The 26,084-nt window shown below is 51.4% G+C and overlaps 5 protein-coding genes across 11 annotated transcripts in view; 3 read left to right on the plus strand and 2 right to left on the minus strand.

Moving 5' to 3' along the window:
• The first annotated feature begins 2,353 nt into the window (after positions 1-2,353).
• Tspear (thrombospondin type laminin G domain and EAR repeats) overlaps positions 2,354-26,084 on the plus strand; it is a 163,417-nt gene continuing 139,686 nt past the window's right edge. Inside the window, exon 1 of the mRNA XM_032888604.1 lies at positions 2,354-2,438. Coding sequence (XP_032744495.1) covers positions 2,354-2,438 — 85 coding nt within the window. The remainder of the gene's footprint in view (positions 2,439-26,084) is intronic.
• Positions 5,608-6,495, minus strand: LOC116887095 (keratin-associated protein 10-12-like). Of its 2 annotated transcripts, none has more exons than XM_032888606.1 (2): positions 6,174-6,495; positions 5,608-6,077 (listed from the first exon to the last, which is right to left on the minus strand). In XM_032888606.1, the coding sequence occupies exons 1-2, from the start codon at positions 6,493-6,495 to the stop codon at positions 5,608-5,610; spliced, it is 792 nt and encodes a 263-aa protein (XP_032744497.1). The 2 variants fall into 2 exon arrangements, with proteins under 2 accessions (XP_032744497.1, XP_032744496.1); XM_032888605.1 differs by having other exon boundaries at positions 5,608-5,916; positions 6,007-6,495.
• Positions 11,717-12,460, minus strand: LOC116887103 (keratin-associated protein 10-10-like). 2 transcript variants are annotated; one of them, XM_032888637.1, is made up of 2 exons: positions 12,357-12,460; positions 11,717-12,278 (listed from the first exon to the last, which is right to left on the minus strand). In XM_032888637.1, exons 1-2 carry the CDS (start codon positions 12,458-12,460, stop codon positions 11,717-11,719), a joined length of 666 nt encoding a protein of 221 aa, XP_032744528.1. The 2 variants fall into 2 exon arrangements, with proteins under 2 accessions (XP_032744528.1, XP_032744527.1); XM_032888636.1 differs by having other exon boundaries at positions 11,717-12,013; positions 12,083-12,460.
• LOC116887110 (keratin-associated protein 12-1-like) lies at positions 18,109-18,501 on the plus strand. Of its 4 annotated transcripts, none has more exons than XM_032888649.1 (2): positions 18,109-18,245; positions 18,336-18,501. In XM_032888649.1, exons 1-2 carry the CDS (start codon positions 18,109-18,111, stop codon positions 18,499-18,501), a joined length of 303 nt encoding a protein of 100 aa, XP_032744540.1. The 4 variants fall into 4 exon arrangements, with proteins under 4 accessions (XP_032744540.1, XP_032744541.1, XP_032744539.1 ...); XM_032888650.1 differs by having other exon boundaries at positions 18,109-18,208; positions 18,311-18,501; XM_032888648.1 differs by having other exon boundaries at positions 18,109-18,183; positions 18,262-18,501.
• Positions 23,792-24,151, plus strand: LOC116887112 (keratin-associated protein 12-1-like). Of its 2 annotated transcripts, XM_032888655.1 has the most exons (2): positions 23,792-23,868; positions 23,905-24,151. In XM_032888655.1, the coding sequence occupies exons 1-2, from the start codon at positions 23,792-23,794 to the stop codon at positions 24,149-24,151; spliced, it is 324 nt and encodes a 107-aa protein (XP_032744546.1). The 2 variants fall into 2 exon arrangements, with proteins under 2 accessions (XP_032744546.1, XP_032744544.1); XM_032888653.1 differs by having other exon boundaries at positions 23,792-24,151.

Genomic DNA, 26,084 nt, shown 5'->3' on the forward strand with positions numbered 1-26,084 from the left:
CTCTCCCCTCAGACCAGGCTGCTCCCTTCCCCCTTCCCCCCTCAACTCCCCTCCCTCCTCCTTCACACCAGGCTGGTCCCCTCTCCCCTCAGACCAGGCTGCTCCCCTCCCCCACCCCCCCCCTCAGCTCCCTCCCTCTTCTTCCTTCACACCAGGCTGGTCTCCTCTCCCCCCTCAGACCAGGCTGCTTCCCTCCCCCCTCAGACCAGGCTGCTCCCCTCCTCTCTCCCCTTCCCCTCCCTCCTCAGACCAGGCTGCCCCTCTTACTCACCCTGCCTCCCCCATCAGATCAGGTTGCTCCCTTCCTCCCTTCCCTTCCCCTCCCTCCTCAGACCAGGCTGCCCCCATCACCCACCTGCCTCCTCCTTCAGACTAGGCTTCTCCCCTATACCCCCATCAGACCAGGCTGCTTCCCTCACCTACCCTACCTCCCACCTTCAGACCAGGCTGCTCCCCCCCTCCCTCCTCAGACCAGTCTGCCCTTCTCCCTCTCCCTCCTCAGACCAGGCTATTCCCCTCCCTCACCTTCCACTCTCAGACCAGGTGGCTCCCTCCCTCACCTTCCCCCCCTTAGACTAGGCTGCTCCTCTCCCCACCTCCCACCCTCAGACCAGGCTATCCCCCTCCCTCACCTTCCACTCTCAGACCAGGTGGCTCCCCCCCCTCCCCTTCCCCCCCCTTAGACTAGGCTGCTCCCCTCCCCCACCTCCCACCCTCAGACCAGGCTGCTGCTCCCCTTGGGGAACCACACATCTTTGCTTTGATGGTTAGGGTCATGGTGAAGTGGGCTCCATTTAAACTCTCATAGCTGCTCTGATCTAGGAGGGTTGGAGCCTCTGGAAACCCCACCACTGCTCCATATGTCCCACCAGGAAGGAGCAGCACTGAGTCCAGTAGTGAAGAAACTCACCCCAAGACCTCCCTTGGGCCTGGGTATTTCTTTATAGATACCCTGGTCACTGCAAGCCCACAAGCCTCATCACCCGGACATAAACAGCAGAACAAGGTTTCCAGGGAGAAGGGAAGGCCAGAATACACGTCCCCTACAGAGACCCTCCAGCACTCTGCAGATCACCCTTCTTCCTCTTCCGTCCCACGTTCTGCCTCTCCTATGCTCTCTTGTCTCTCTGTCTCTCTAATCACAGGGTCTTGAGCTGCCAAACACCCAAAGTCAGACACTGCCAGGGCCCTGAGCTGGGCTTACTCCTACTTCTTTCTCTCTTCTCCATCCGTCTTCTCCAATCCTCTCTCCCTCTCTGTTTTGTGGTACCCATCCTCTTGCCAATCCTCTCCCATATCCCCTCACAAAACGGTCTGCCATTTGCAAACACCCATTGTCAGGCTATGCCTGAGTTCTGAGCTGGGACATTCTGGGGGAAAACCGAGTGTCTTAGGGGCTTGTGAAAGCGGGTTCTGCGGAGCCAGAAGCATCCCTCAGGGAACTGAGCATACAGGCAACGAATCCTCTGCAGGGCCACTCCAAACCCTTTCCTCTGGAACAGTTCTCTTTAAGGATGGCTCCCCCCACAGGGGAATTCCTGAAGCCAACAGTTGACAAACCCACACACCCTCTGAGGGCTGGGCACCAGATAAAAAGCCCTCCTTAAAGCCGGCCCTCCTGGGGACGGTGTGGGACCCGGCAGGGCTGGAGACTTGCCGCTGTCACCGCTGTCACCACCTCCTCTAAGACCGATCCTGATCTCAGCACAGAACAGAGGATCTGACCTGCAGGGCCTAAGGCGGACCCCTTGCTGCACGTTGGAGCCTCTGGGGACACTCACCCCAGCTGAGAGCAGGGGCCTGTCTGGGACTCCTCAAGAGAGCAGGAGGTGGACCGGCAGAGCACCTGTCCCTTTCGCTAGCTGCAGGTCTGCCAAGGTCACCTGCACCGGGTCCCGCACTGTAGCACGCCACCGCCACCGCCGCCGCTCATCTGCGCTCAGGAAAAACTGGTTTTCTAAGTTTTTCTGGTTTGCTCTCAGTGCCCCGCTGAAGGATCTATTTCTGTCTCTCCTTCAGGAGGGTGAGCTTTGCCAATGACTAATCCCAGTCCTGAAGATTGATACCGTTGTCACCTGCACACACGGGACCCAAGCCCAACAGGGAAACCGAGAAAGAGCGAGATAAGCCCTTGCCCGCAGCTGGAGCTCCAGCGTGCCAGGGCCACCCGCCTTTTGCTACTGCAGAACAAGCTACGGGCTGTCATTGTCACCGCTGCCCTCCTGCAGATACAAACATGAGCTCATCACAGTGACCACCTGGGGTCCAGACTGCCCCTCGCAGGGAATTAGGAGGAACTGCCTCTCTGCAGGCGTGTGGAGCCCCTGGATGGATCTTGGGACCCGAGCCCCTCATGTCTGCCCTGCTGACGTTGTGCGTGGCGCTCTTGCTTCTGGGTACCCCCAGCCGCGGCGCCCGGCCCTGGGAGCCCTGCACAGGTAAGGTGACCACATGGGGACCTGGGTAGGGCATCTTTTGTGGAGTTGGAGGGAAATGGGGTTCGACATACCACTTCCTGACACCAGGTCACTGGTGTGTGGTGTGTGCTGGCTTCCTAGAGACCTGGGCAGTTATGGGGGACAGGGGGGATACAATTAGAGGGGGGGCTGCACAGGCTGTCACAATAAAAGGTTTCTTTAAGCTGCTAGAGGTGGGAGGGGTTTCAGGTTTCAAAGAGCTAACAGCAGCCATCGAGGCTTCGCAAGTACTTACCTGCTTGGCTGCCGGGGAAGGCCAAGCACCTGCTTCAGGAATGAAGTCCCCGGCCCTCCGGCTCCTGGCATAGAGAAGAGTTATCCAACCCTCACTTAGCAAAGCTCTGGGCCGCCACGGGCCTGGCTCTGTCCCCAGTTGAGGGAGAAACACAGGCCCAGCCCCAAACACACCCACAACCCACACCTGGGTTCAGCCTGGAGCTCCCCAAGATGGGCTGACAGCAGGCTTCCTTCTCAGAGAGGCCCCTGGCCAACACCAGTGACCATGACACGCTGTTCCTGGGGTTCCCAGCAAGAGACACAATAAATGGGATAAAGAAACTGGACCTCTTGGGGGATTGCAAATTGGTGGTGGGGATCCCAGGGACAAGAGGTGCTGGTGTGACAGGCGGCTGCGTTCTCGTGTGCGTGCATGACTTCCACTGGGTTGCCAGGAAGTGTGAGACTCCTTCACGCACTGGTCTGATGCTCTCTGTGACGTGGAAGGGGGCGACCCTGCGATTGAGGTTTGGGACACTGACCCAGGTGAACAGTGCATGGAGTTTATAACCTAACTACCTAGAAGTGACCCGCTGTAAGTTCCAGCAACCGCTCCACCATGGGCTGTGGGTGAGAAGGCCCTGGGACCTGATCCAGCCACCTGAGGGGATCTGAGGCGGAAGAGAAGCCCCCACCCCTCCTCCTGTGTTCTGCTCTGCGACAGCCACCTCTTCAGTGATGGCTTTGAATGTGGAGCTTCTAAGTCAGTTGTCACCCGACAAATCCCCTGGGTCTAAGTGATGGCGTCTGGTGCCCCCCTTTCCCCTTCCAAATGCAGGGCCATGTAAATGAGGTGAACATGTAAATGAGCCAGAAGGACCCTGTGCAGGCCTGGCTGGGAGCTGTGAGGACAGCCATGCTTCCGGGGGCTCGGATGAGTCACGAACATGTGCTTTCCTGTTTCATGAGCCCGGGGAACACAGCCAATCAGAATAGTGGTAATAAAGGTTATTTATAAAGCCCGCCCCCTCTCCCCTGAAGGTGCGTTCTGAATAGTTAAAAGATGACCTAGTTATGAACACGGCAAAGCAGGGAGGAAACATAAAAGTCAGGCTGATATTATGAAGTTGCTTGATAAGAGTCTTGGGAGGCCAGTGAGAGCTGGCCCAGTTTTAAGTCAGTCCCTCTGGTTCCACTCTGTGTTGAGCGCTCACCAGACCTGAACTTTGATGTGGGACACAGGTGAGCGCTCCATTCTGCCCCCCCCCCCGGTCTGGGCTGCAGATGAGAAGCTGGAAGGTCTCTGGATCCACTTCTGTGGCCACTGGGACTGGTGGTCAATGTGTAAGGTCACAGTAGGCGGGAAGCTTGAGGAAAAGCAAGTTTCTGTGAGTATAAACACTCACACCTGTTGCAGTTGGTTTTAGAAGTGACCTGAGCGCCCCCACCTGCCCCCCCTCTGCCCCACTTCGCCCTTGTCAAGTGCTTCCTGGTACTTAGCTTGCAAATGAGGTGACAAGATGGGGGTCTGGTAGAAAATATATCTCCGTCACTATCCACATATCTGTCCCTGTGAGGTCTAGTAGTCTGTGTTCTGGGGACTTTCTGAGAAGGGCGCATGGCTTCACCCTCCAGCAGGTAGCCAGCATCGTGGAGGGAGTTCAGGGTCCCCCAGGTCACTGGTCTCAGATACTGTAGTGTATAGTCTGCGGTAGGGGTTCTGTCACAGAGAGGGGACATAGCAGATATAAGGTGAGTGAACTCCTGGGAGTGTTCTGGCTTCCAGTGGGAACTGACTCCTCTGCCCTCTCTTTAATAGGAGGATCCCCAAGAGAGTGGGAGGACAGGGGCAGGATGCCACCTGTCTTAACAGCCTTAGAAGACAGGAAGGCTTGGTGTGTGGGCAGGAGGAGAGTTCCCAAAGGGCCCTCTCCCCACTGGGCATGGTCCAAGCCTGTTAAGGGTTAGAGAGCCCCAGGGTCTCCAAGGGTGTCAGGCTTCTCGGCTTCCTAGGTTTTACAGCCTGCTTGCTCTCACCTTGGTTGGGTTGTCTCCTGCTTGGGCAGAATAGGGCTCAGAAGGAGCTCAGAGGACCCTGGTGTGAGGGTGGAGAGGGACAGCAGGCCAGAATGTGGTGGCCCAGAGGGCATGGCATGCTTGGACTCTGGAGATGTTGGGGACATCCAAATTGACCCAAGGAGGGAGAGACAGTGGAGTAGGTTCAGACCCCAGACCCCAGAGGGTGGATTAAGATGTCCTCTCGCATCTTCTTTCTCCTTGAAACCCTCTCCCCATCTCCAGGCTGTGTTCTTGATGAGATCACAGATCTACAGGTTGGGGCATTCGAGCAAGGCAGTACAGAGGCCTATTCAGGAGTCATTGTGGTGCTTTGTATGTGTCAAACCCCTGCTGGCCCTCCTGTCCCCCAACCAGAGATGGTGAGACTTGAGGAGGTGGGGCTCTCTTGCCAGGGACTAATCCAGCCGCCAGCCGCCAGCCAGTGGGGAAGCTGCAGGTGGGGGTTAGGGGGGTGGGCACCAGCTGTGGGGTGTGACATCATAGAGCTGTCATGTTATAGCTGGTGCCAGAGGTGAGACACTCCCAAGTCCTGGGGCTCACCTGGAACTGCCAGGGCATCCCTAACCCTTGCACGAGGCAGAAAGAAGAAGAAGCTCAAAGGCCAGGAGGAGAGGTTTATTAATGGCAAGGCCAGATGTGCACTGGGGAAAGCAGAGGTGTGCTGGGGAGGTGGGAGCTACCGGGCATTCGAGGGTGGGGTGGGCACCAGCTGTTGTGGTGTGACATCGGGGAGCTGTCATGTTATGCTGGTGCCAAAGAGGATACGTCCCTGACAGGTCACTGCGAGGCAAGGAAGGAGCTGAGCTCTGGAACCCTAGCCAGATGGATAGGCCCATCAGCAGGTGGACTTCTGTGCAGAGCAGGCCTGTCTGGAGCAGGCAGGGCGGCACAGCAGGGACACACAGGAGGCTGGGCGACAGCAGCTGGGCTGGCAGGAGGAGGCACAGCAGGAGGAGGTGGGCACACAGCAGGCAGGTCTGCACACAGGGCGGCACAGCAGGGACAGGCTGGAGCAGGGCTTGCAGCACACAGGCTTGCAGCACCCAGGAGCACAGCAGGAGGGCTGGCAGCAGCAGGAGGAGGAGGCAGAGCAGATGGGTGTGCAGCACACAGGCCTGCAGCAGACAGGCACACAGCAGGAGGGCTGGCAGCAGGAGGACTGGCAGCTAGACTGCTGGCAGCAGGATTCAGAGCAGATGGGTGTGCAGCACACAGGCTTGCAGCAAAGGGTCACACCGCAGGGCTGCTGGCAGGGGGAGGAGGTGCAGCAAGAGGGCTCACAGCTAGACTGCTGGCAGCATGAGGAGGAAGCACCACAGCAGACAGGCACACAGCAGACAGGCTTGCAGCAAAGGGTCACACCGCAGGGCTGCTGGCAGGGGGAGCAGGTGCAGCAAGCTGGCTGGCAGCTAGACTGCTGGCAGCAGGGGCTGGACACACAGCTCACTGGGGTGCAGAGGAGGCAAGGGGTTGGGGTACAGCAGCTGGGGGCACAGCAGCTGGACTGGCAACAGCTGGGGGCACAGCAGCTGGGAGCACAGCAAGGAACACAGCAGCTAGGCTGGCAGCAGCTGGGGGCACAGCCGCAGGGCTCACAGCAGCTCTCTGGGCAGTCGTCCACCTGCCAGGAGGAGTCAGTACAAGAGTCACAGGAACCGGGCAGGCAGACCCGGCTGTTGTAGCTCAGGTCACTGGAGCAAATGGACATTGTAGAGTTGGCCATGGCGGGTGGGTCTGGTAGGAGCTGTGAGTGTGTGAGTCTATGTGAGTCTGTGTGAGTCTGTGTGAGTGTGTGTGTGTGTGTGAGCCGCTGGCCCTCGCCTTTTATACTCTGCACACAGTGTGTTGTTGGCATAGGCGGCCCTACACAGCGGCTCTTTCCTTGTTAGTGTTTGGCGCTGGTTCCTGGAGAGTGCAGGAAGATGCTACTCTGCTTGTAAATGTCCCATGTGTTGTGTTGAGCCAGGGACCTTGGCTAGCTCTACTGATCGGGGGGGGGGGGGGCTGGTGGGAGACAGCGCTGGCCAGGGGTGGGTTTGGGCTCCCTTGGCAGGAGAATTGGGTCTGTGCTTCTGGGATGTCCAAATGTTTTCCAGTGCTCTCTGTTGGGTGCGTCTGCCCCTTTCTCCTTGTTTGCCATCAAGCCCTTGAAGAAGGTGGGGCTGATTCCAGTGATCGTGCTGGGCTCTCTTTTGCCTTGGCCTGGTTGGGGATACTCATGATAGGGTCTCTGCCCCCTCCCATCCCCACTACCTCTGCTTTGGGTGGTGAAGGGCTGGGGCAGGCATGCCCCTTCTGACAATGACTGCTGTTAGCATGCTTGGCTCAGGTTTGAGGGAACTGTGGCCACGTTGAAGTTTGACACGTTCCAAGGCTGAGGCCGGAGGTCAGTGTGCCAGGCTGCCTTTGAACTTGTGGAGCCCGCACCTCGTCTCATCCTTGAGGATTTGTCGTTAGCACTGCATGGTCCCTCAGTGTTGGCCTCAGAGAGCTCTGTCCAAGGTCACTGTGAGGAGCTCTAGGTGGGGCCCACCTCCAGGTGTGCATGAGGAGGTGTCTTTGTGTGAGTTGTGGGCCTGCCAGAGTTCCGTCATTAGACACATATGTATAGGATCCCTTCCTCATGACTGCTGTGTTTTCAATATGAAATGACCCTCCAAAGAGGCGTGGGTCCGAGCAGATGGTGCTGGTGAAGGGTGTCTGCTGTGGGGCCCAAGGTGACCACCGAAGGGTATGTAGGTTCTCATCTGTCTCTCTCTTTTTTTTCCATCTTGGTCCTCCCCCTTCCTGGCCACCATGAGGGGAGAAGCCACCGCCTGCTTCTCACCTCAGGCCCAAAACAGAGCTGGCCAGAGATGGAAACGATGTCTCGGAGATCGTGGGGCCAGTTCAGCCACCAGCCTCTATTCTAGAGACCCCCCAGTTGAGTAAAGCTAATTCTCTATAGGAGGACAGAGAAGCACTTCAGGACAAGCCGGAGTGAAGTTAAGTGTTTATGGATCATTTAGACATTTGGGCATTGGGAGTGCTGGCCCCAGAAGGGCTCCTCAGGTGTCTACATCATGGCTGTATATATAATCCTGTAGCTTTCTTTGTGTGTTCGTGTGTGTGTGTGTGTGTGTGTGTGTGTGTGTGTGTGTGTGTGTGTACATGCTTCTCTTCAAACCTCAGTCCCGAAACTACCTATCACTTTTCCTGTCGTGTACAGGGTTTAAAGACGGTTCAAAGCACAACACTTAAGCAAATGTTAAAACTGAAGTAAAAGGCACAAGGTGGTTTATTTTTTCTTCTTTTCCGTTTGTTAATGCCATTTTGGAGTGGTTTTTGAGGCACACTGCTTAGATTTAGGGACAGACAGGCAAGCTAACATAGTGAAACGAGAGGTCACAAGTATCCTGACCCTTAGTAAACACAGCTCGTTTCTTGTTTATAGCATCAGTGTCTCATCGGCCTGTAGAGAAACACACATTATCTTTCTAGGCAATTAGGATTTATTAGTTGTTTTGAAGTTGTATGTGTGATGTGCGCACACATGTTTGTGTGTGTGTATGTGTGCGTTTGTGTGTGTTGTGTATGTGTGTATGTTATGTTTGTGTATATATGTTTATGTGCATGTGCGTCTGTGTATGTGTGTATATGTGAGTATGGTTAATGCGGGTGTTTATGTTCATGTATATGCATGTGTGTATGTGTATGTTTATATTTGTGTATGTGTGTACATGTGTGTGAACATGTGTGCACATGTGTATCTGTGTGTGCATGTTTATACATGTGCACATGTGTGTCTGTGTGTGCATATGTGTTTATGTTCATGTGTGTGCACATGTATGCTTATATGTATGTTTATATGTGTATATGTGTGCATGTATGTTCATGTGTGTGCACATGTGTGCTTGTGTGTATGTGTTTATGTTCATGTGTGTTTGCATATATGTGTGTGTATGTGTGTGTGTGTGTGTGTGTGTGTGTGTGTGTGTGTTTACCAGAGGACAACTTCTGCTATCATTACCAGGGTCTCTCACCAGCGTGGAGCTTGCTAAGTAGGCAAGGCTGGCTGGTCAGCGAGCTCCGGGGGTTCTTCAGTTTCTTACTCTCCTGTGCCTGGATTTTTTTATGTGGGTCCTGGGAACTCAGGTCTTCATGCTCACAAGGGAAGCACTTGGCCCATAAGCGCTCTTCCCAAGTGATTCTGAAGGTTCTTGAAGGAAGGAGAAATAGACCTCTGGTCTGGGTGAGGACTTCTTTCCCATGTCAGGCCCCCAAGTTCCTGTCTTTCTGTCTGAGGTCCCCTGACCCCCAAGTTGCTTCCCCAGTCTTCATCTCAGCAATGGAGTCTAAATCAATGACCTGCAGTCTTATGTGTTTGTGTACGGCTGGGGGGTTGGTAGGGTGACTGTATCCTACTGTGACAGCTCTCACAGTTTAGTCAGACTGACTGACCAGAGAGGAGGAGAGGGGAAAGTCACACTCAGAGGTGAGGTCTACACTGGATTAGTGAACTCCTCCCTGGGTCAGTGAACTGGTACACACCTGGCACACACACACGTGTGTGCACATGCACACACACAGACACACAGACACATACAGACACACAGACACACAGACACACACACACACACACACACACACACACACACACACACACACACACGTTACAGAATGGGTCCACAGGGTTAAAGAGGCTTCGGTCAACCTTGAGGAGTTCAAACCGTCCCAGAAGGCAGCAGTAGAGCAGCTGAGGTGGTTAGATAGGATGTTGACAACCTGGAGAGGACTGCTGGGAGCATTCTGTGGTAAAACAAACAAACAAACAAACAAAAAAACCCAAAGGTAAGATACAGGGACAGGGACAGGCAGATAGATGGATGGATGGACAGACAACAATTTGGATGGGTCACATCAGCAGTGGAACTGAGGAGCTGAAGCCTTAGGGACAGTTGGGCTTTCTCCTGTCAGTCCCTTGACACACATGGAATGATTAAAGGATAGGCAGGTGGGTAATTACCAGGTGTCCTCTCCCTGGAGTGAGCTGAGGGCAGTGCACCCTTCCTGGGTCTGGAGTGGCTCTCAGGACGGGTTTTTCCGATGTGGTTTTAACAGGCCCATGTGCATCCTCCAACAAGCCCACAGAGAACGGTTGTACTTTTTTGTCTGTGGTGGTTTGAATAGGAATGGCCCCTATGGACTGACGTGCTTGAATAGGCTTGGCCCACAGGGAGTGATGCTGTTAGGAGGTGTGGCTTTGTTGGAGGAAGTGTGTCACTCCCTGGGTGGCCTTTGAGGTCTCCTATGCACTAGCTATGCCCAGTGTGGTACACAGTCTCCTTCTGCTGCCTGAGGACCAAGATGTAGGCCTCTCAGTTCCTCCAGCACCCTGTCTGCCTGCTGTCCTGCTTCCTGCCGCGATGATAACGGACGGAACCTCTGTAACCGTAAGCCAGCCCCAGTGAAATGTCTGCTTTTATAAGAGTTGCCATGGTCATGGTATCTCTTCACAGCAATGGATCCCTAACTAAGACACAGGAGTAAGTCATCAGTCTGTGACAGGTGTTGTTGACGCACGCAACAAGATGCAGAGTAATCTTGTCTTGGAGTTGGCACTCACTTTCGTGGCCATATGCTGCTGGGGAAGTGCAGGGGACCCTGGGAAAGGTCCAGCCTGTGCACCTTCGCTGCACCGCCTGAAGTCAGTCTGACCACCGTAGTTTCAACTGCATCTCCCATTCTGACCTTGGGGAGGGAAGGTAGGACACCCGGCTTGGCCTCCAGGCCCACAGTTGGAGGTGAGCATGGCTTAGCCCTGCATAGGAGCTGGAAGAGAGGGAGAGTGGAGCGTTGACAGGCCACAGCGACCTGGGTGAGGGCTGTGCCTGAAGTGCAAGAGAGGGAGCAGGACAGGCAGGCGGGTGCATGTGCCCCAGGGGTCTCCTGCCGTGAGTTTCCCAAGCCAACTGACAGGAGAGTGAGTTTGGTGGTGAGTAAGTGGTTGTGGGGAAGATGGAGGGTATGTGTGTGTGTGGGGGGCAGCCATGGCAACTCAAAGAGCAATGGACGGGAGGCAGCTGCTGGGCCTAAAGGAGCTCATGGGGAGAAAGCAATTCAGCTCAGCTTATGTTGAACGCCTGGGGGCTGTTTGTAGTCCGAGCCCAAGAGGTAGCTAGTGTTCTGGAGTATGGTAAGATCGGAGGGTTGGAGGGCCTGTGCTGGCTCCTTGGGCTCTGACTCCTAGCATGGGGCAGGCCGCCTACTTTCCCTGCTCTCTTTTCTGAGGAACCAGGTTCTTTTTTTTTTCTTTTTTTGGAGCTGAGGACCGAACCCAGGGCCTTGCACTTGCTAGGCAAGCGCTCTACCACTGAGCTAAATCCTCAACCCCAGGAACCAGGTTCTTAGCATCTGCACCCAATGGTCCTTCCAGGGAATGCCCAGCAGGTACCAGACCGTCAGCATCAGACACAGGGTCACCCACCCTGACAGTCTGCTGTTTGTCTTTGCCAAGTGGCTCCTGAGGAAGAGGCCAGCCTGGTAGGGCGGGCAGGGGTTGCCTGTGATTGGGACTCTCTATCACAGGTGTGTACCGGTAGCCCAGGACAAGCCAGGGAAGCCCAGGATGCAATGCTTCCTGGCCTGCCATCAGGACCTGATGCTGGTCCCACTAGAGTTCAGAGAGGAAGACTGAGACATGGCTGAGGTCAAAGCATTTATTTTTAAAGTTCTGAGGAGGCTTCCAGCTAGAGGGTACCTGGCAGTTTCCCACCCAAGTAACACCAGGGCTGTAGAGTAGGGTTTCCAGGCTTATGACCAGGACCTCTACCAGACTTGGTAATGGCAGAGAACAAGACAGGATCCTCTGTCGTTTGATGGAAGACTCAAGCTAAGGCAGTGCTGGCATCTGGGGCAGCTCAGGGACTAGGGGAGAGGTGGGAAGATCTGTCCCTGGAGATCCATCAGCAGGTGGACTTGTGTCCAGAGCAGGCCTGTCTGGAGCAGGCAGGGCGGCACAGCAGGGACACACAGGAGGCTGGGCGACAGCAGCTGGGCTGGCAGGAGGAGGCACAGCAGGAGGAGGTGGGCACACAGCAGGCAGGTCTGCACACAGGGCGGCACAGCAGGGACAGGCTGGAGCAGGGCTTGCAGCACACAGGCTTACAGCAGACAGGAGCACAGCTAGACTGCTGGCAGCAGGATTCAGAGCAGATGGGTGTGCAGCACACAGGCCTGCAGCAGAGGGTCACACCACAGGGCTGCTGGCAGGGGGAGGAGGTGCAGCAAGAGGGCTCACAGCTAGACTGCTGGCAGCATGAGGAGGAAGCACCACAGCAGACAGGCACACAGCAGACAGGCTTGCAGCAAAGGGTCACACCGCAGGGCTGCTGGCAGGGGGAGCAGGTGCAGCAAGCTGGCTGGCAGCTAGACTGCTGGCAGCATGAGGGTGTGCAGCAGGAAGACTGGCAGCAGGGGCTGGACACACAGCTCACTGGGGTGCAGAGGAGGCAAGGGGTTGGGGCACAGCAGCTGGGGGCACAGCAGCTGGGGACACAGCAGGGGGCACAGCAAGGAACACAGCAGCTAGGCTGGCAGCAGCTGGGGGCACAGCTGCAGGGCTCACAGCAGCTCTCTGGGCAGTCGTCCACCTGCCAGGAGGAGTTGGTGGGAGCATCAGAGCAGACAGACATGGTGGAGGCAGCCATGGCTGATTGGAGGGCAGAAGGTAAGATAAGAACAAGAGAGTGAGGGAGAGGGTGAGTGAGGGAGCTAGGTGCCTGGTGCCACTTATATATCTCTCAAGGGTGCGTGTGTTTGTGGTGTGCCAGCTACAGTTCCCTGTTGGTGTTGACATAGTTCTAAGATGCCTATCAATCAAGTGGGTGTGGCCTTTAGCTCCTCCCACCCAGAGAACTCTGCACAGCTATTGCTGATAGGTCTGGCAGGGCTGCCTAGGGCGGGGCAGGGGTGTGTCATTTCCTTTCCAGGAAGAGTTAGCCTTTCCTTGAGGCCCTCTGCTGTAGCTCCCTGCTTCAGTCCTTAATTGAGTCATCAGCATATTTTAACCTTACTTTATGTCCTGTTTATTTGGGGATGGCGATCAGAGAGCTGTGTTTGTTTTTTATATCAACAGAGCCAATAATAATAGTTCTTGTTTTGGTCCAGGAATTGTTCTAAGTGAGACTGTAGGTACTAAGTCAACTAACTAGACCCTGTGACCTCAGAAGGGAGATGATTTCATTATTCCCACATGGGGAAACTGAGGCACAAACAAAAGCTTACAACCAAGCCTGTGTTGGGCAGTTCAGGGCGTAGATATTCATGTCTTGTGTTCCTGTCATTTTCTTTGAGTGATGGGTGTCCTGGCTTACCGCCATTCCTCTGGAGGGGACTTATTCTTTGACTGCCTTTCTAGTCTCTTTTATCTTGAGAGCAGACTATTAGTCCCGCCCATAGAATTCTGGGCAGATAGAGGGGAAAGGTCTGATAGAACTGCTTAGGGCAGGACAAGGGGGCTGTCACTTGCTCTCCCAGGACTGAGCACTATGGGGCTGGGCTGTGTAGCAGATGTGTCAGCAGTGGCTCCAGGAATTTGCTCTGAAGAAATGTCCACTTCTACCTACATCAAGAGGACCCAGGTTGATGGACAAGCAGAGCTGGGAAGGAGGTTGTTGTGAAGGAATGTTGGGGCTTGTCTGTGTTTTCAGATGCAGGAGACTTTCTTCTGGAAACTGAGCTGTGTTTAAGACATCTTAGAGCCTTTTGGTTGTGACCTTGGGGCCTTGGATGATCAAGCGAGGATCTGTGGGAGAACTCGGAGAAGATCCAGCATTTTGGCTTGAATCCACAATGTTTCTCACATCCTCATCTGGGGGTGCTGCGTTTTGGAAGGTCATGGAACACGAAGCAGACTTAAGACTGTAAGAGCTCGAGGGTTCTAGGCTGTCTCTGATTGCAGCTGAATTCTGCTTCCATGATAAAGCAAACTGTGTCATAATCAGTCAGTCTTCTGACGGGGGCAACCAAGAATTAATGATAGGAAAGGCAGAAAGAAGACACAAGAGATGGATATGGGAGGGCTTCAGGTCAATATTACACCAGCCTCGAGTTTAATTTTCTAAGCCTGTTTATACTACATAGTACCGTGGGAAGCAAAGCCACAAGCTAACAGAAACAGTTGCTGAAATATGCACATAAGACATCTGTTCCCATCCCTGTTCCTTCCACTAAGGTCAACAGAATTTTCAGTCCCTTAGGGCCTTGAGCCTCAAGTGTACTTCCTCTTATCATTCCATGCCTCAGCAAGCTGGGGAATCTGCCAGAGGACCCTGACCTGCCTTGATGCTTCCTGGCAGGCAGACTTTTCCTTCTGTCTATCTTCCCCTACCCAGAATATGGGTGTTTTGTCTGTCTGTCTGCCTGCCTGCCTGTATGTCTGACTGACTGTCTATCTGTCTGTCTGTCTATGTGCCAGTGTCTGATGTCAGTAAAGGCTGGAAAAGGGTGTCAGATCCCATGATATCAGAATTGTACATAGTTGTGAGCTGCCATGAGGGTGCTGGGAGTTGAATCCATGTCCTTTGGAAGAGCAGCGAGCGTTTTTAACTGCTAAGCCATCTCTCCAGCCCCTTGCTGGTTTTTTTCTTTTTTTCCCCACACCACAAGCCATCCCCATGCATGGCTAAGGGTGGGGTGACCTTGGCTGTTGGGACTCTTCTTTTCCAGGATGTGACATCTGTGTCCGTTAGAGCTGAGGGAAAACTGACTGGAATTCTAGGGATGAGGTAGAGGTCTGTCCACATTGGTCAGCTTCAGTCTGGAGTAAGAGCAGAGGGAGGAGGAAGCCAGGATAGGGTGGAAGCTTTGCACCTCCTGCCTCAGTGCTAACTTTCCATGATTATGAGTGAGTGTGGGATGCCACATACTCAGCCTCTGGAGATTTGGTCAGGTGATAGCCTCCCTTGCAGCTATCCTATCCTTCCAGCTGAATTTGCTGACCAAGCCCCACCACCTGAGGTCCCACCCCTCCAAACTACCCTGGGTCAGCTGATGGGCCACTGCTCTCATCCTTTCAAAAATTCTAACTAGCTCATACCCTGCCTCAGTGGGAGAAAGGTTTTGACTCCTCCACAATCATAATGCCTTCCTGGACTTTTGGCTCCCTCACAACTATCTGCTGTCAGAGAAGTCAGGACAGGGACTGAAGTACAGGCCACATAGGAATGTTATTTTCTGGCCTGCTCCTCATGGCTTGTTCAGCCTGCTTTCTTATAGGACCACCAGACCAGGGATGACCCCACCCACGGTGAGCTGGGCTCTCTCACATGAATTATCAGTTGAGAGAATGTATCACAGGCTATCCCACAGGCTAGTCTGGTGGGAGTGTTTTCTCAGTTAAGAGTCCTTCCCAAATAATTTTGGCTTGTGACATAAAACTAGCCAACACAATTTTACATTTTAAAAAAGTATATTTAGGCTTGGAGGGATGGCTCAGTGGTTAAGAGCACTGACTGCTCTTCTAGAGGTCCTGAGTTCAATTCCCAGCAACCACATGGTGGCTCACAATCATCTGTAATGGAATCCAATGCCCTCTTCTGGTGTGTCTGAAGACAGGGACAGTGTACTCATATACATAAAATAAATCTTAAAAAAACTTGTTAAAAAGTATATTTATTTTTATTATTTAAGTGTCTATGTCTGAGCGTAGGTATATGTGAGTACAGTACCCACAGAGACCAAAAAGAGGGTGTTGGATCCCCTGGAACTAGAGTTACGGGTGATATAAGCTGCTCAGTGTGGGTGCTGGGAACCAAACTCTGGTCTGCTGCGAGAGCAACAAGCACTCTTAACCACGGAACCAGCTCTCCAGCCCCAATTTAATGTGTGTGCAGTATGGTGTCTGTGCATGTGGCATATGGTGTGTGCATAGAGTGTGTGTGTACACATGCATGTAGTGTGTGTGTGTGCATATGGTGTGTATATGCATGGTGTGTGTGTGCATGCATGTGGGTGTGTATATATGTGTGTGTATATGGTGTATGTGTGTGCACATGCTTGTGGTATGTATGGTGTATGTGTGTGCACATGCATGTGGTGTGTATGTATGTATGTGTATGGTGTATGTGTGCATGTGGTGTGTATGTATGTGTGTATGGTGTATGTGTGTGCATGTGGTATATATGTGCATGTATGGAGTATGTGTGTACATGTATGATATGTATATGTGTGTGTATGTGCATGTGGTGTTAGTGCATGTGTGTTTATGGTGTATATGTGTACATGTGCATGTAATGTGTATGTATATATGTGTGTGTATGGTGTGTGTATATGTTGTGTGTATGGTGTGTGGCATGTGTTCATGTGGTGTGTGATATGTGTATGCATGTATATGGTGTGCATGCATGTGGTGTGTGGTATGTATGTGTGTGTATGTATGGTGTGTGTGTATGGTATGTGTGTATGTATGTGTGGTATGTGTGTGTTGGTGAGTGGACAACTTGTCACAACTTCTCCTCTCCACCTTGTCAGTTCTGATTGAAGTCAGGCCATCAGGGCTGGGTACATGTGCCTATATTACTTAGTCATTTCACCCACACTTAACCTCTCTCTCTCTCTCTCTCTCTCTCTCTCTCTCTCTGTTTCTCTCTGTATCTCTCTCTCTCTGTCTCTGTTTCTCTCTGTATTTCTCTCTGTTTCTGTCTCTCTCTGTCTCTGTCTCTCTCTTTCTCTCTGACTCTGTCTCTCTCTCTCTCCCTCCCTCCTTCCTTCCCTCCCTCCCCTCCACCCCCATCTCTCCTCATTTCTGATGGAATGGTTTCTGTGGGTCTTTCGGGTCCACTGATGTTTCTTCATTCTTGCACCTGCTCTCAGGCTTGTCTAGTGTGCATTTAAATTTCAGGTATTGTATGTTTCAGTTTTAGGAGTCCCTTTTGTTGGATTCATGGCATTTCTCTCCTGGGAATCTCTACCTATTCACTCATGAACATAGTATTTTTCTTTGATCTTTAGACACATAATAGCTGCTTGTGGCCATCGACTGCCCATCTCTGTAATGAGATTATCCCGGATTCTTTTGTCCTGGTTGCTTTTACCTATGAAGACGATTTGCATCATAGAGTCTTTTGTGCCTGGTTATTTTGATCATAGGCTTCAATTTATGAAAATTCATTGGGAGATTTTGGGTTCTATTATTTTTTTGTATCTATGGGTTTTTGGTCAGGCAGATGGCCAACTGTTAAGCAATTATTTTGAGTTCATGTAGTGGCTTTGCACTCTGTGTGTGTGTACACATGTGGAAAACCCATATAGCTTCCACTCAAGATCCCACCCATGCTCCTGGAATCCTCACAGGGGTTGAATTAGTTGTGCCTGGGGGTGTTTGTAGTGAGTCCTTCCTGCAGGCTCAAGCACAGTGGTCTTAGGTCCCCATTGGATGCTGGGGGAGACTATTCTGTCCTGTGGTGGTTTCTCTATTGTGGTCTGTCTTTGATCAGCCTCCTGGCTGGAATATAGTTTTGTGGGGAGATAGGCACCTGTTCCCCACTATCTTCTGCCAAGCTCTCTCTGAGGCATTTCCCACCCATATTCTGGATGCTTCCCCTGCCCACCCACCCTGAATCTCCTCTCGGTCACTGACCACACTTCATTGGGAAGTTGAGTTGACAGACAGCTGGGCACCTGTGTGCCTTTGTCTAGCCCTGTCTGAGTGTGGACATCTCTTAGCTGTCTATCAGCCATGCAGTTAATGGAAGGCTCCTCAGCCATTGTCCATTCCATCAGGGTTTCAGGTTTGCTACACTATACGTCTTCAGTTCTCTGTTCCCAAGGGTCTTGGTTTGTGCAGAAGAGGTTGTGGTTTGAATGGGTCTCTGAAGAACCCATCTTCTGAGCTTCAGTGGGAGCTCCTAGGCAGGGAGCTGACATTGTGACAGACATCTGGTCTACCTCCTTATTAGTACTAAGAGCTTAGAGGAATTGTCCAGAGTGTGGGAAAGGAATAATATCTGTGGTTGTGGAAGGACTGTCATCTTTCAGAGAGAATATCTGGACTCTTGGATTCCTGAGAATTCATGTAAGGAAATCCAGAATTCATAGGGGCATGGAATCCATGTAGCACCAGGAGAAGGTGGCTTGGGAGGCTAGATGTAGCAGCAGATAGAGAGCCTCATTAGTCATGGAGTTGGGCAAACAAAACAGCATGAACAACAGCAACACTAGCCTAGGAGGACAGAGAAAGCAAACAGGGAAGACCAACTGCATTCTGGGTATTAGGAACACTGAGCTGGGTATAAAAGCCACCTCAGGAAGGAGCTCCAGACATTGTTACTTTCCCCCAGACCAGTCATCCTCCACCATGTGTCACACCAGCTGTTCTTCAGGGTGCCAGCCATCCTGCTGTGTGTCCAATCCCTGCCAGGCATCTTGCTTTGTGTCTAGCTCCTGCCAGCCCTCCTGCTGTGTGTCCAGCCCCTGCCAGCCATCCTGCTGTGTGTCCAGCCCCTGCCAGTCATCCTGCTGCCGGCCTGCTATATGCATTCCTGTGAGATACCAGGTAGCCTGCTGTGTGCCTGTGAGCTTCAGGCCCACTGTGTGCATGGCTCCCTCCTGCCAGTCCTCTGTGTGTGTTCCCGTGAGCTGCCGGCCAGTCTGTGTGACCTCCTCCTGCCAATCCTCCGGATGCTGCCAGCCCTCCTGCCCCACCCTCGTCTGCAGGCCTGTTGCCTGTAGCAACCCCTCCTGCTGCTGACCAGTGTCTTCAAACCAGCTGCTGCCAGTGCAAACAGGCCACATCCACCCCCTTCCTCTGTGGCAGTGTTTCTGCACTTGAAATCATTTTGGACCCACCTAGTTCAGCCTGGAACTTGGGAGAAAACACAGCTGAATGATTCAGATGTCTCTTCCCCTTCCTTTCTCTAAGGATGTCCTGGCTCCAGGGTCCCTTCTCTTACTCCCTGTGCCAAATAAAGTAACTTCTCTGGTCAGTTGTGCATGTCTGTCCTGGTTCCTGTCTGTCTTTCCTGGTGGCTTTGGCATCAGGAAGCATAGAAGATCAGTGGTTTCTATGATGCAGACTCACCATGGATCCTTAGGAGGGAGGAGGGCATGCTGGGAGGAGGGCGTGGCTTGATGAGTGGGTGTGTTTATGCCCCTGGCATCCCTGTGGCCCCTAGGATGGACTTGCTGTATCTCTTTGCAGTGTCTGCTCCTGCTTGCCTCTCCCTGTAGGGGGTGCTCATGCATAGTGAGTCCTAGAGTGTTTTATAAAAGGTTTTCTCTTTCCTCTCTGGATGCCTTGTGTCCCAAGTCACGGTGACTTTCTTCCTATTTGGCAGCTTTGAAATGTTTGAATTTCAGTCACACAAACTGATGGGCTCCGGATTGCCTTCTCAGTACTAGGAAAATGTAGGCTCATTTTCTTATTGTCGCTTAATTACAATATTATAGACACACATCTAGTCACTTGCCAGTAAAACAGCTGGAAGAACACACACGCGTCCCACCAACTTCTTGGGGTGGCTCCTGCCGTAGCCAGGGGTGTGTTGTTCTGGATCTTTTCACGGCAAGGTGTGGGTCACTTCTGTTTCTATTTCATTTTCCATGAGTGGGTTAGTTTCTTTGTCCCTCTTGCTGGGGCAAAATCCCAGTGAATGGAATCTGAAGGAAGGGCTTAGTTTGGCTTACAGTTTGAGGGTACAGGATGGGACAGTCATGGTGGAAAGAAGACGAGGTGGTAGCTCACATTATGTCTGCAGTCAGGAAAGAAAACCTATGATGCTGGTACTCAGCTGACCTCCTTTTTAGTCCGTCTGGAATCCTGGCCCATGGAACACTGCTCGTGTTGACTATGTTTAGGGTGGGTCCTTACTCCTCAGTCAAACCTTTCTGGAAACACAATCATTAGTATGCCCAGATGCACATTTCCATGGTGATTTGAAATCCTGTTAACAGTGGAGATGGACCTTCAAGGCTGTGTCTAGCTTTAGGGGACAGTTTTCCTCTGGAAAGTGTTGGTAACAGTCCGTCTCCATCGGCTGGCTCTATCTCCAATCTCTGCAGTCTCTTGTGACTGCTCCCTGTGAGGTTCCTGAGACAGACAGATGTGAGGGTATCAACCTCTGCTGCACCCCATGACATCATCCTGAACCTGTCACTCCACAGAGTTTTCACTCTTGGCTGCCTTGAGCTCTAAACTTTTCCTTCATGCTCTGCAGGCTGGCCATGAGATATGAGTTGTAAAGGTTGTTTTATCCCTTAGCTGTCAGGGTTGTCAAGGTTCCACTGTGCTGTTTGAATAAAACTAACTGCCCTGAACATGCGGCATATGTCATATACCTGTGGTATGTTTATACCTTGGCTACACACACACACACACACACACACACACACACACACACACACACACGTTCTCTCACCCTCATGCATATAAAAGAACACACGTGGAAAAAGCTCACATACACATACATGTATATGCACTCACTCATACTTACACATTCCCATATCCGTGTGTCTTAGCACACTCATATGAACACACACATGTACACACACATTCACACTTCTTCACATGTGTGCCTGCTTCTGCAGATACATGGTCATGCTTTCTTCTGCAACATGCACACACACATTCACACTTCTTCACATGTGTGCATGCTTCAGCAGACACACGGCCATGCTTTCTTCTGCACACTCATGCACACACACACATACATTCACACTTCTTCATGTGTGCATACTTCTGCAGACACAAGGCCATGCTTTCTTCTGCACACTCATGCACCTTCACTCAAACATGCACGTGTGTCATCCTGGTCTCTTATCTGAGAGTCTCCTATTTGTCTCTATGCTGCTCGGAGACCCAGGCAGAGGTCCTGCCAATCCTGCAGCATTAGCTTCTCTCATCCCTGTGACATAATAAAGAATGAAACTCTTAAAGAGACAGGATTTATCTTAGCTCATGTTCTCATTCTGGAACCTTTGATAGGTGGGATCTGGCCAATTTTCTATTGTCCCTGGAGAGAATTGTTGGCTTCTCTTTAATAGCATTGATCTCTTTGACAGATATACCCTCTACAGCCATGGCTTTCTGACTGCTTCCCTAGCTGCATGCCTTTCCAACCGCTTAGCTCTGCTTTTAGTTCTTGTTTCTCACTGTAAATCTGTCTAAAAGCACCCAGCAATGACCAGGTCACTGCACGAACTCTCTGCTGCCTTGGATTTTCTCCCACATGGTTAATTTAGCTAATGCTCTAAACTCAGCCTCACATAGCATTTCTGGACACAGAAGAAATTCTCTTGCCAAATATCACATGGCTGGCCTGAAACCCGGTGAGCAGTCCTTCTGTGGAATTTCTGTTGGCATTCTACTCTTCCGAGTTCTCACCTGGGTGTCTCATTAGCAATTTGCATTATAGCTTTTGAGGGTCATAAAGCCTATGGGTCAAAACTCTCATGTGATGTATCCAAACCAGCCAAAGCTCTAAGAAAACATATAGGGTTAGTGACAACAATGTCCAGGCATCTCTGACCAATGTTCTGTATTATGTTTTTGCATGGCTATGCTGAATTACCCAGGAAAGCAGCTTAAAGGGATGAAGAAGGTTTTTAGCTTCCGGATTCAGAGACTTCCGTTCACTATGGGGGGAGCAGAGCAGTCACAATGAGCCACAAAAGAGATGAGAACACCTTTTTTTCCATCTTTATTAACTTGGGTATTTCTTATTTACATTTCGATTGTTATTCCCTTTCCCGGTTTCTGGGCCAACAACCCCCTAACTCCCCCTCCCCTCCTATATGGGTGTTCCCCTCCCCATCCTCCCCCCATTACCGCCCTCCCCCCAACAATCACATTCACTGGGAGTTCAGTCTTAGCAGGACCCAGGGCTTCCCCTTCCAATGGTGCTCTTACTACGATATTCATTGCTACCTATGAGGTTGGAGCTCAGGGTCAGTCCATGTATAGTCTTTGGGTAGTGGCTTAGTCCCTGGAAGCTCTGGTTGCTTGGCATTGTTGTTCATATGGGGTCTCAAACCCCTTCAAGCTCTTTCAGTCCTTTCTAAGATTCCTTCAATGGGGGTCCCGTTCTCAGTTCAGTGGTTTAATGATGGCATTCGCCTATGTATTTGCTGTATTCTGGCTGTGTCTCTCAGGAGAGATCTACATCCGGTTCCTGTCAGCCTGCACTTCTTGGCTTCATTCATCTTATCTAGTTTGGTGGCTATATATGTATGGGCCACATGTGGGGCAGGCTCTGAATGGGTGTTCCTTCAGCCTCTGTTCCAAACTTTGCCTCCCTATTCCCTCCCAAGGGTATTCTTGTTCCCCTTTTAAAGAAGTAGTGAAGCATTTGCATTTTGGTCATCCTTCTTGAGTTTCATGTGTTCTGTGCATCTAGGGTAATTCGAGCATTTGGGCTAATATCCACTTGTCAATGAGTGCATACCATGTGTGTTTTTCTGTGATTGGGTTACCTCACTCAGGATGATATTTTCCAGTCCCATCCATTTGCCTACACAATGGCATATTACTCAGCTATTGAGAACACTTTTAACTAATTAGGTTTCTTCTTCTCTCTGTTAATCCTGGACCACTGGAGGGAGCCACTCCATTCAAATGGAGTCTAGACTCTCAGTTAATCTTTCCTGGAAACATTCACAGACCTGTTAAGAGATGTGCCTCCATCCCTTGGTGATTCTAAATCCATTCAAATTTATAGTGAACATGAAGATGAAACTTCTTATGGTCCCTTCATAGCACCAGCCCTCGGGTCTCTTCTTGCCTTGATCTGGTTGCTAGGGTCTCACTGAGGGGTCAGGACAGTCCCTAAGAGGAGGGTTTGGAACAAGAGATTGCAGAAAAAGGATGAGAGTCTTAACACTTTGATCACTAAGGGGGAGGTCTATTTTCTTCAAAGCTGTGAGGCTAGACAAGGAGAATAGAAAATAGGAGTTTGGGTGATGCTTCAACAGCACCACGAGAGGTCTGGGGAGAGGAGACCCTTCCTAAGTCAGGGGAATCATGACGGGGTGTTGGCTAGAATGACAGGTCTCATCCAGGCAAGGCTAGTGTTGAGGGTCTGCAGAGGAGAGATCAGCAGCCGGCAGAAAAGCCACAATGGATGGCCCAGCAGGAATGGGCACAGCAAGAGGGCTGAAAGCATTCTGGGGACTGGCAGCTTTCAGGGTCACCACAGGCCAGCTGTCAGGGGCAGACACAGGTTAGAGGGTCCTTTCCAACAGAACCACATGGGGGTCTGCAGCAGCAGCAAAAGCAGCAGCAAGCAATTCTCCCAGCTTAAGGAGGGCAGCAGGCAGTGATGGAGCAACACAGAGGCATAGGACAAGTAGGTGGCCCAAGGGACAGTGCATGCTCCTACTTTTAGCAGGAACTGGGGAAGGCTTGGGTGGAGAAGAGAACAGGCCTTTAGTGGCATATGGCCACATATGGACATGGAATCATAGATACACATGTATGTTTATACAGACATTTATACTCACAAACACAAGCACAAACTTTGAACCTCATGTACACACACACACACACACACACACACACACACACACACACACACACTCATACTGAAAGAGAGGTATTTTCCATACCCTTGCTTCTGTTATCTGACTCCATCTATGGATCACGAGAAGACACTCCCTGTGTTCAGCCTCCAAATATCTGTAAACCCTTTCCTAACCCTATGAGAAGTGGGATCTTTGTGGGTGGGTTAGGATTGTAATCCTGCAGGGAGAACTTCTGGATTCTTGGAACACTGGGATCTCATGTACAGAAACAGGAAGTGATGGAACTTGGTAGACTCCAGATGGCCCCAGGGGAGATGGGAACCCAGACTCATGGAGCAGGTATAATTAGCCACAAAACTGAGGACAAACAAGTCAGGAACAAAGCTAACCTGGGAGGTCAGAGGAAGCAAACAAGGAAGACCAGATGCATTCTGGGTAGTTGGAACACTGAGCTGGGTATAAAAGCCACCCCGGGTTGGAGCTCCAGATATCCTCACCTTCCTCCAGACCAGTCAGCCTCCACCATGTGTCACACCAGCTGTTCTTCAGGGTGCCAGCCCTCCTGCTGTGTGTCCAGCTCCTGCCAGCCCTCCTGCTGTGTGTCCAGCCCCTGCCAGCCATCCTGCTATGTGTCCAGCCCCTGCCAATCATCCAGCTGCTGGCCTGCTATATGCATTCCTGTGAGATACCAGGTAGCCTGCTGTGTACCTGTAAGCTGCGGGCCCACTGTGTGCATGGCTCCCTCCTGCCAGTCCTCTGTGTGTGTGCCCGTGAGCTGCCGGCCAGTCTGTGTGACCTCCTCCTGCCAGTCCTCTGGATGCTGCCAACCGTCCTGCCCAACTGTGGTCTGCAGACCTGTGACCTGCAACCCCTCCTGCTGCTGACCAGTGTTTCTAAACCAGGGATTGCCATCATAGACAGGACACATCTATTCACACCCATCTCTATCCTCTGTGACTGTGGCAAGAGGAAGGTGGGCAAACATACCCGGCCCACCGTGGAGTGGGGAAGAGAATGCAGAATGATGCAGATTCTGCCCTGCCTTTCTCTAAGGATGTCCTACCTCCAGCATCCTCTTACTCCCTGTAACCAATAAAGTAGCACCTCCAGTCAGCTCTGTATGTCTGTCCTGGTTCCTATTTGTCTTCTTGATAGCTTTAGTATACAAAAGCGTGCATTATCAGTGCTGTCTACAATCCAGCCTCTCTGTGATTCTTCAATAGCTGGAATGCAGGACAGAGGACATGGCCTTATAAAGTAGATGTCATATGCGGTCATATCCCTGTCTTGTCTGTCTGCCATCAAGCCTATGGCTCCAGCCATGTCCCCACTGTGTCTTGTGAGTCTCCATCCTGCCTCTCTGGCTCTGCAGCAGGGGATGCATAGATAGGTATTCACTGACTAGTTTGTCCAGAGCTGTGTTTCCCTCTTCTCTTGTTATATCCTATGCCATGAATCCTGGTGACTTTCTTCCTGCCTGGAAGCTTTTATAAGCTGGATCTTGGTTCTGTGACCTGAACCCGTCACACCCACCACCCCTGTGGCACGTCTGTCCATTTGTTCTTGAATGATGATCAGATGTAATAATCACTTCATATCACTTCCCATGTGGACACTGGATACATCCTCCAAGTTCCACCCATGACTTGAGCTGCTTCTAGAGTCACACCCCTGTTCTGTGTTTTCAGTGAATCAAGTGAGCTGTGTCCATGCTTCAAAGTCATGATGCAGATATACCGGGGTTTACACTTTACTTGTATAGTGTTGGTTACAGTCCTCTATCTCTCCCTAGTCTCCTATAGTCTGTTGAGCTCATTTCTTGGAGAATAGCAGGTGTATGGTTCCTGTACTCTGCTGAAGCCCTGCACGCTGTCCCATACCAGTCCCTCTGTGAGCTGCCCACTGCTGCCCAGCTTGCTGATGCATGGGTTATAAGAGTTATTTTATTACCCAGATGCCCAGGTAGTCAAGGATATGCTGTGTTGCTTAAATGATAGACATGTATGAAACTAAATCAGAGATAGAAGCAGTCACCATGGGCTAATAGTCTTAAACACACACACCCTGCTTCATGTGCGCACCTGGGCCAGTGCACACACAATCGTGCACGCATATACTCTTAGACCCACTCATATGCACTCAGAATCATACAGTGAAATGTACCACACACAGAGAAGTCTGCTGGTGCATATGTATTCAGGCACCCACAAAACACACACACACACACACACACACACACACACACACACACACACACTCCCTCATACATATCCACATTTTATGAAACATCTGTGTACATCCACATAGCTTTGTGTGCTCCACACTCACACGTGTGTAGATTCTGGTGTCTCACTGGAAGGTGAAACTAGGTCCAGAGCCTGAGAAATAGATCCTCTGATAATTAATAGTGTATGTCAACTTGACCAGATCTATAATGTATAAGAGACATCTCTGGACATGCCTGTGAAAGATTATACACACACACACACACACACACACACACACACACACACACACACACACATATATATATATATGTGGGGAGATATAACTTAAGTGTGGGTGGCACCAACCCATGGGCTGGGGTTCTGAAGGAGAGAGCTGAGCAAAGCGTTCTTTCCTCTCTCTGCTTGATTGACACTGCAATGTGACCAGCTGCCATGACTTCCTCCCCACAACAGACTTCATTTCCTCGAACCCTAAAGTGAAATAATGCCTTCCTCCCTTAAATTGATTCCTGTTGGCCATCTTGTCACGGCTACAAGAAAGTGACTACAAAAATATCTGGAACCTTTTGTTGCCACCAACACAGGTCTG

The sequence above is a fragment of the Rattus rattus genome, chromosome 18 (assembly GCF_011064425.1).
Source record: "Rattus rattus isolate New Zealand chromosome 18, Rrattus_CSIRO_v1, whole genome shotgun sequence".
NCBI lineage: Eukaryota > Metazoa > Chordata > Mammalia > Rodentia > Muridae > Rattus > Rattus rattus.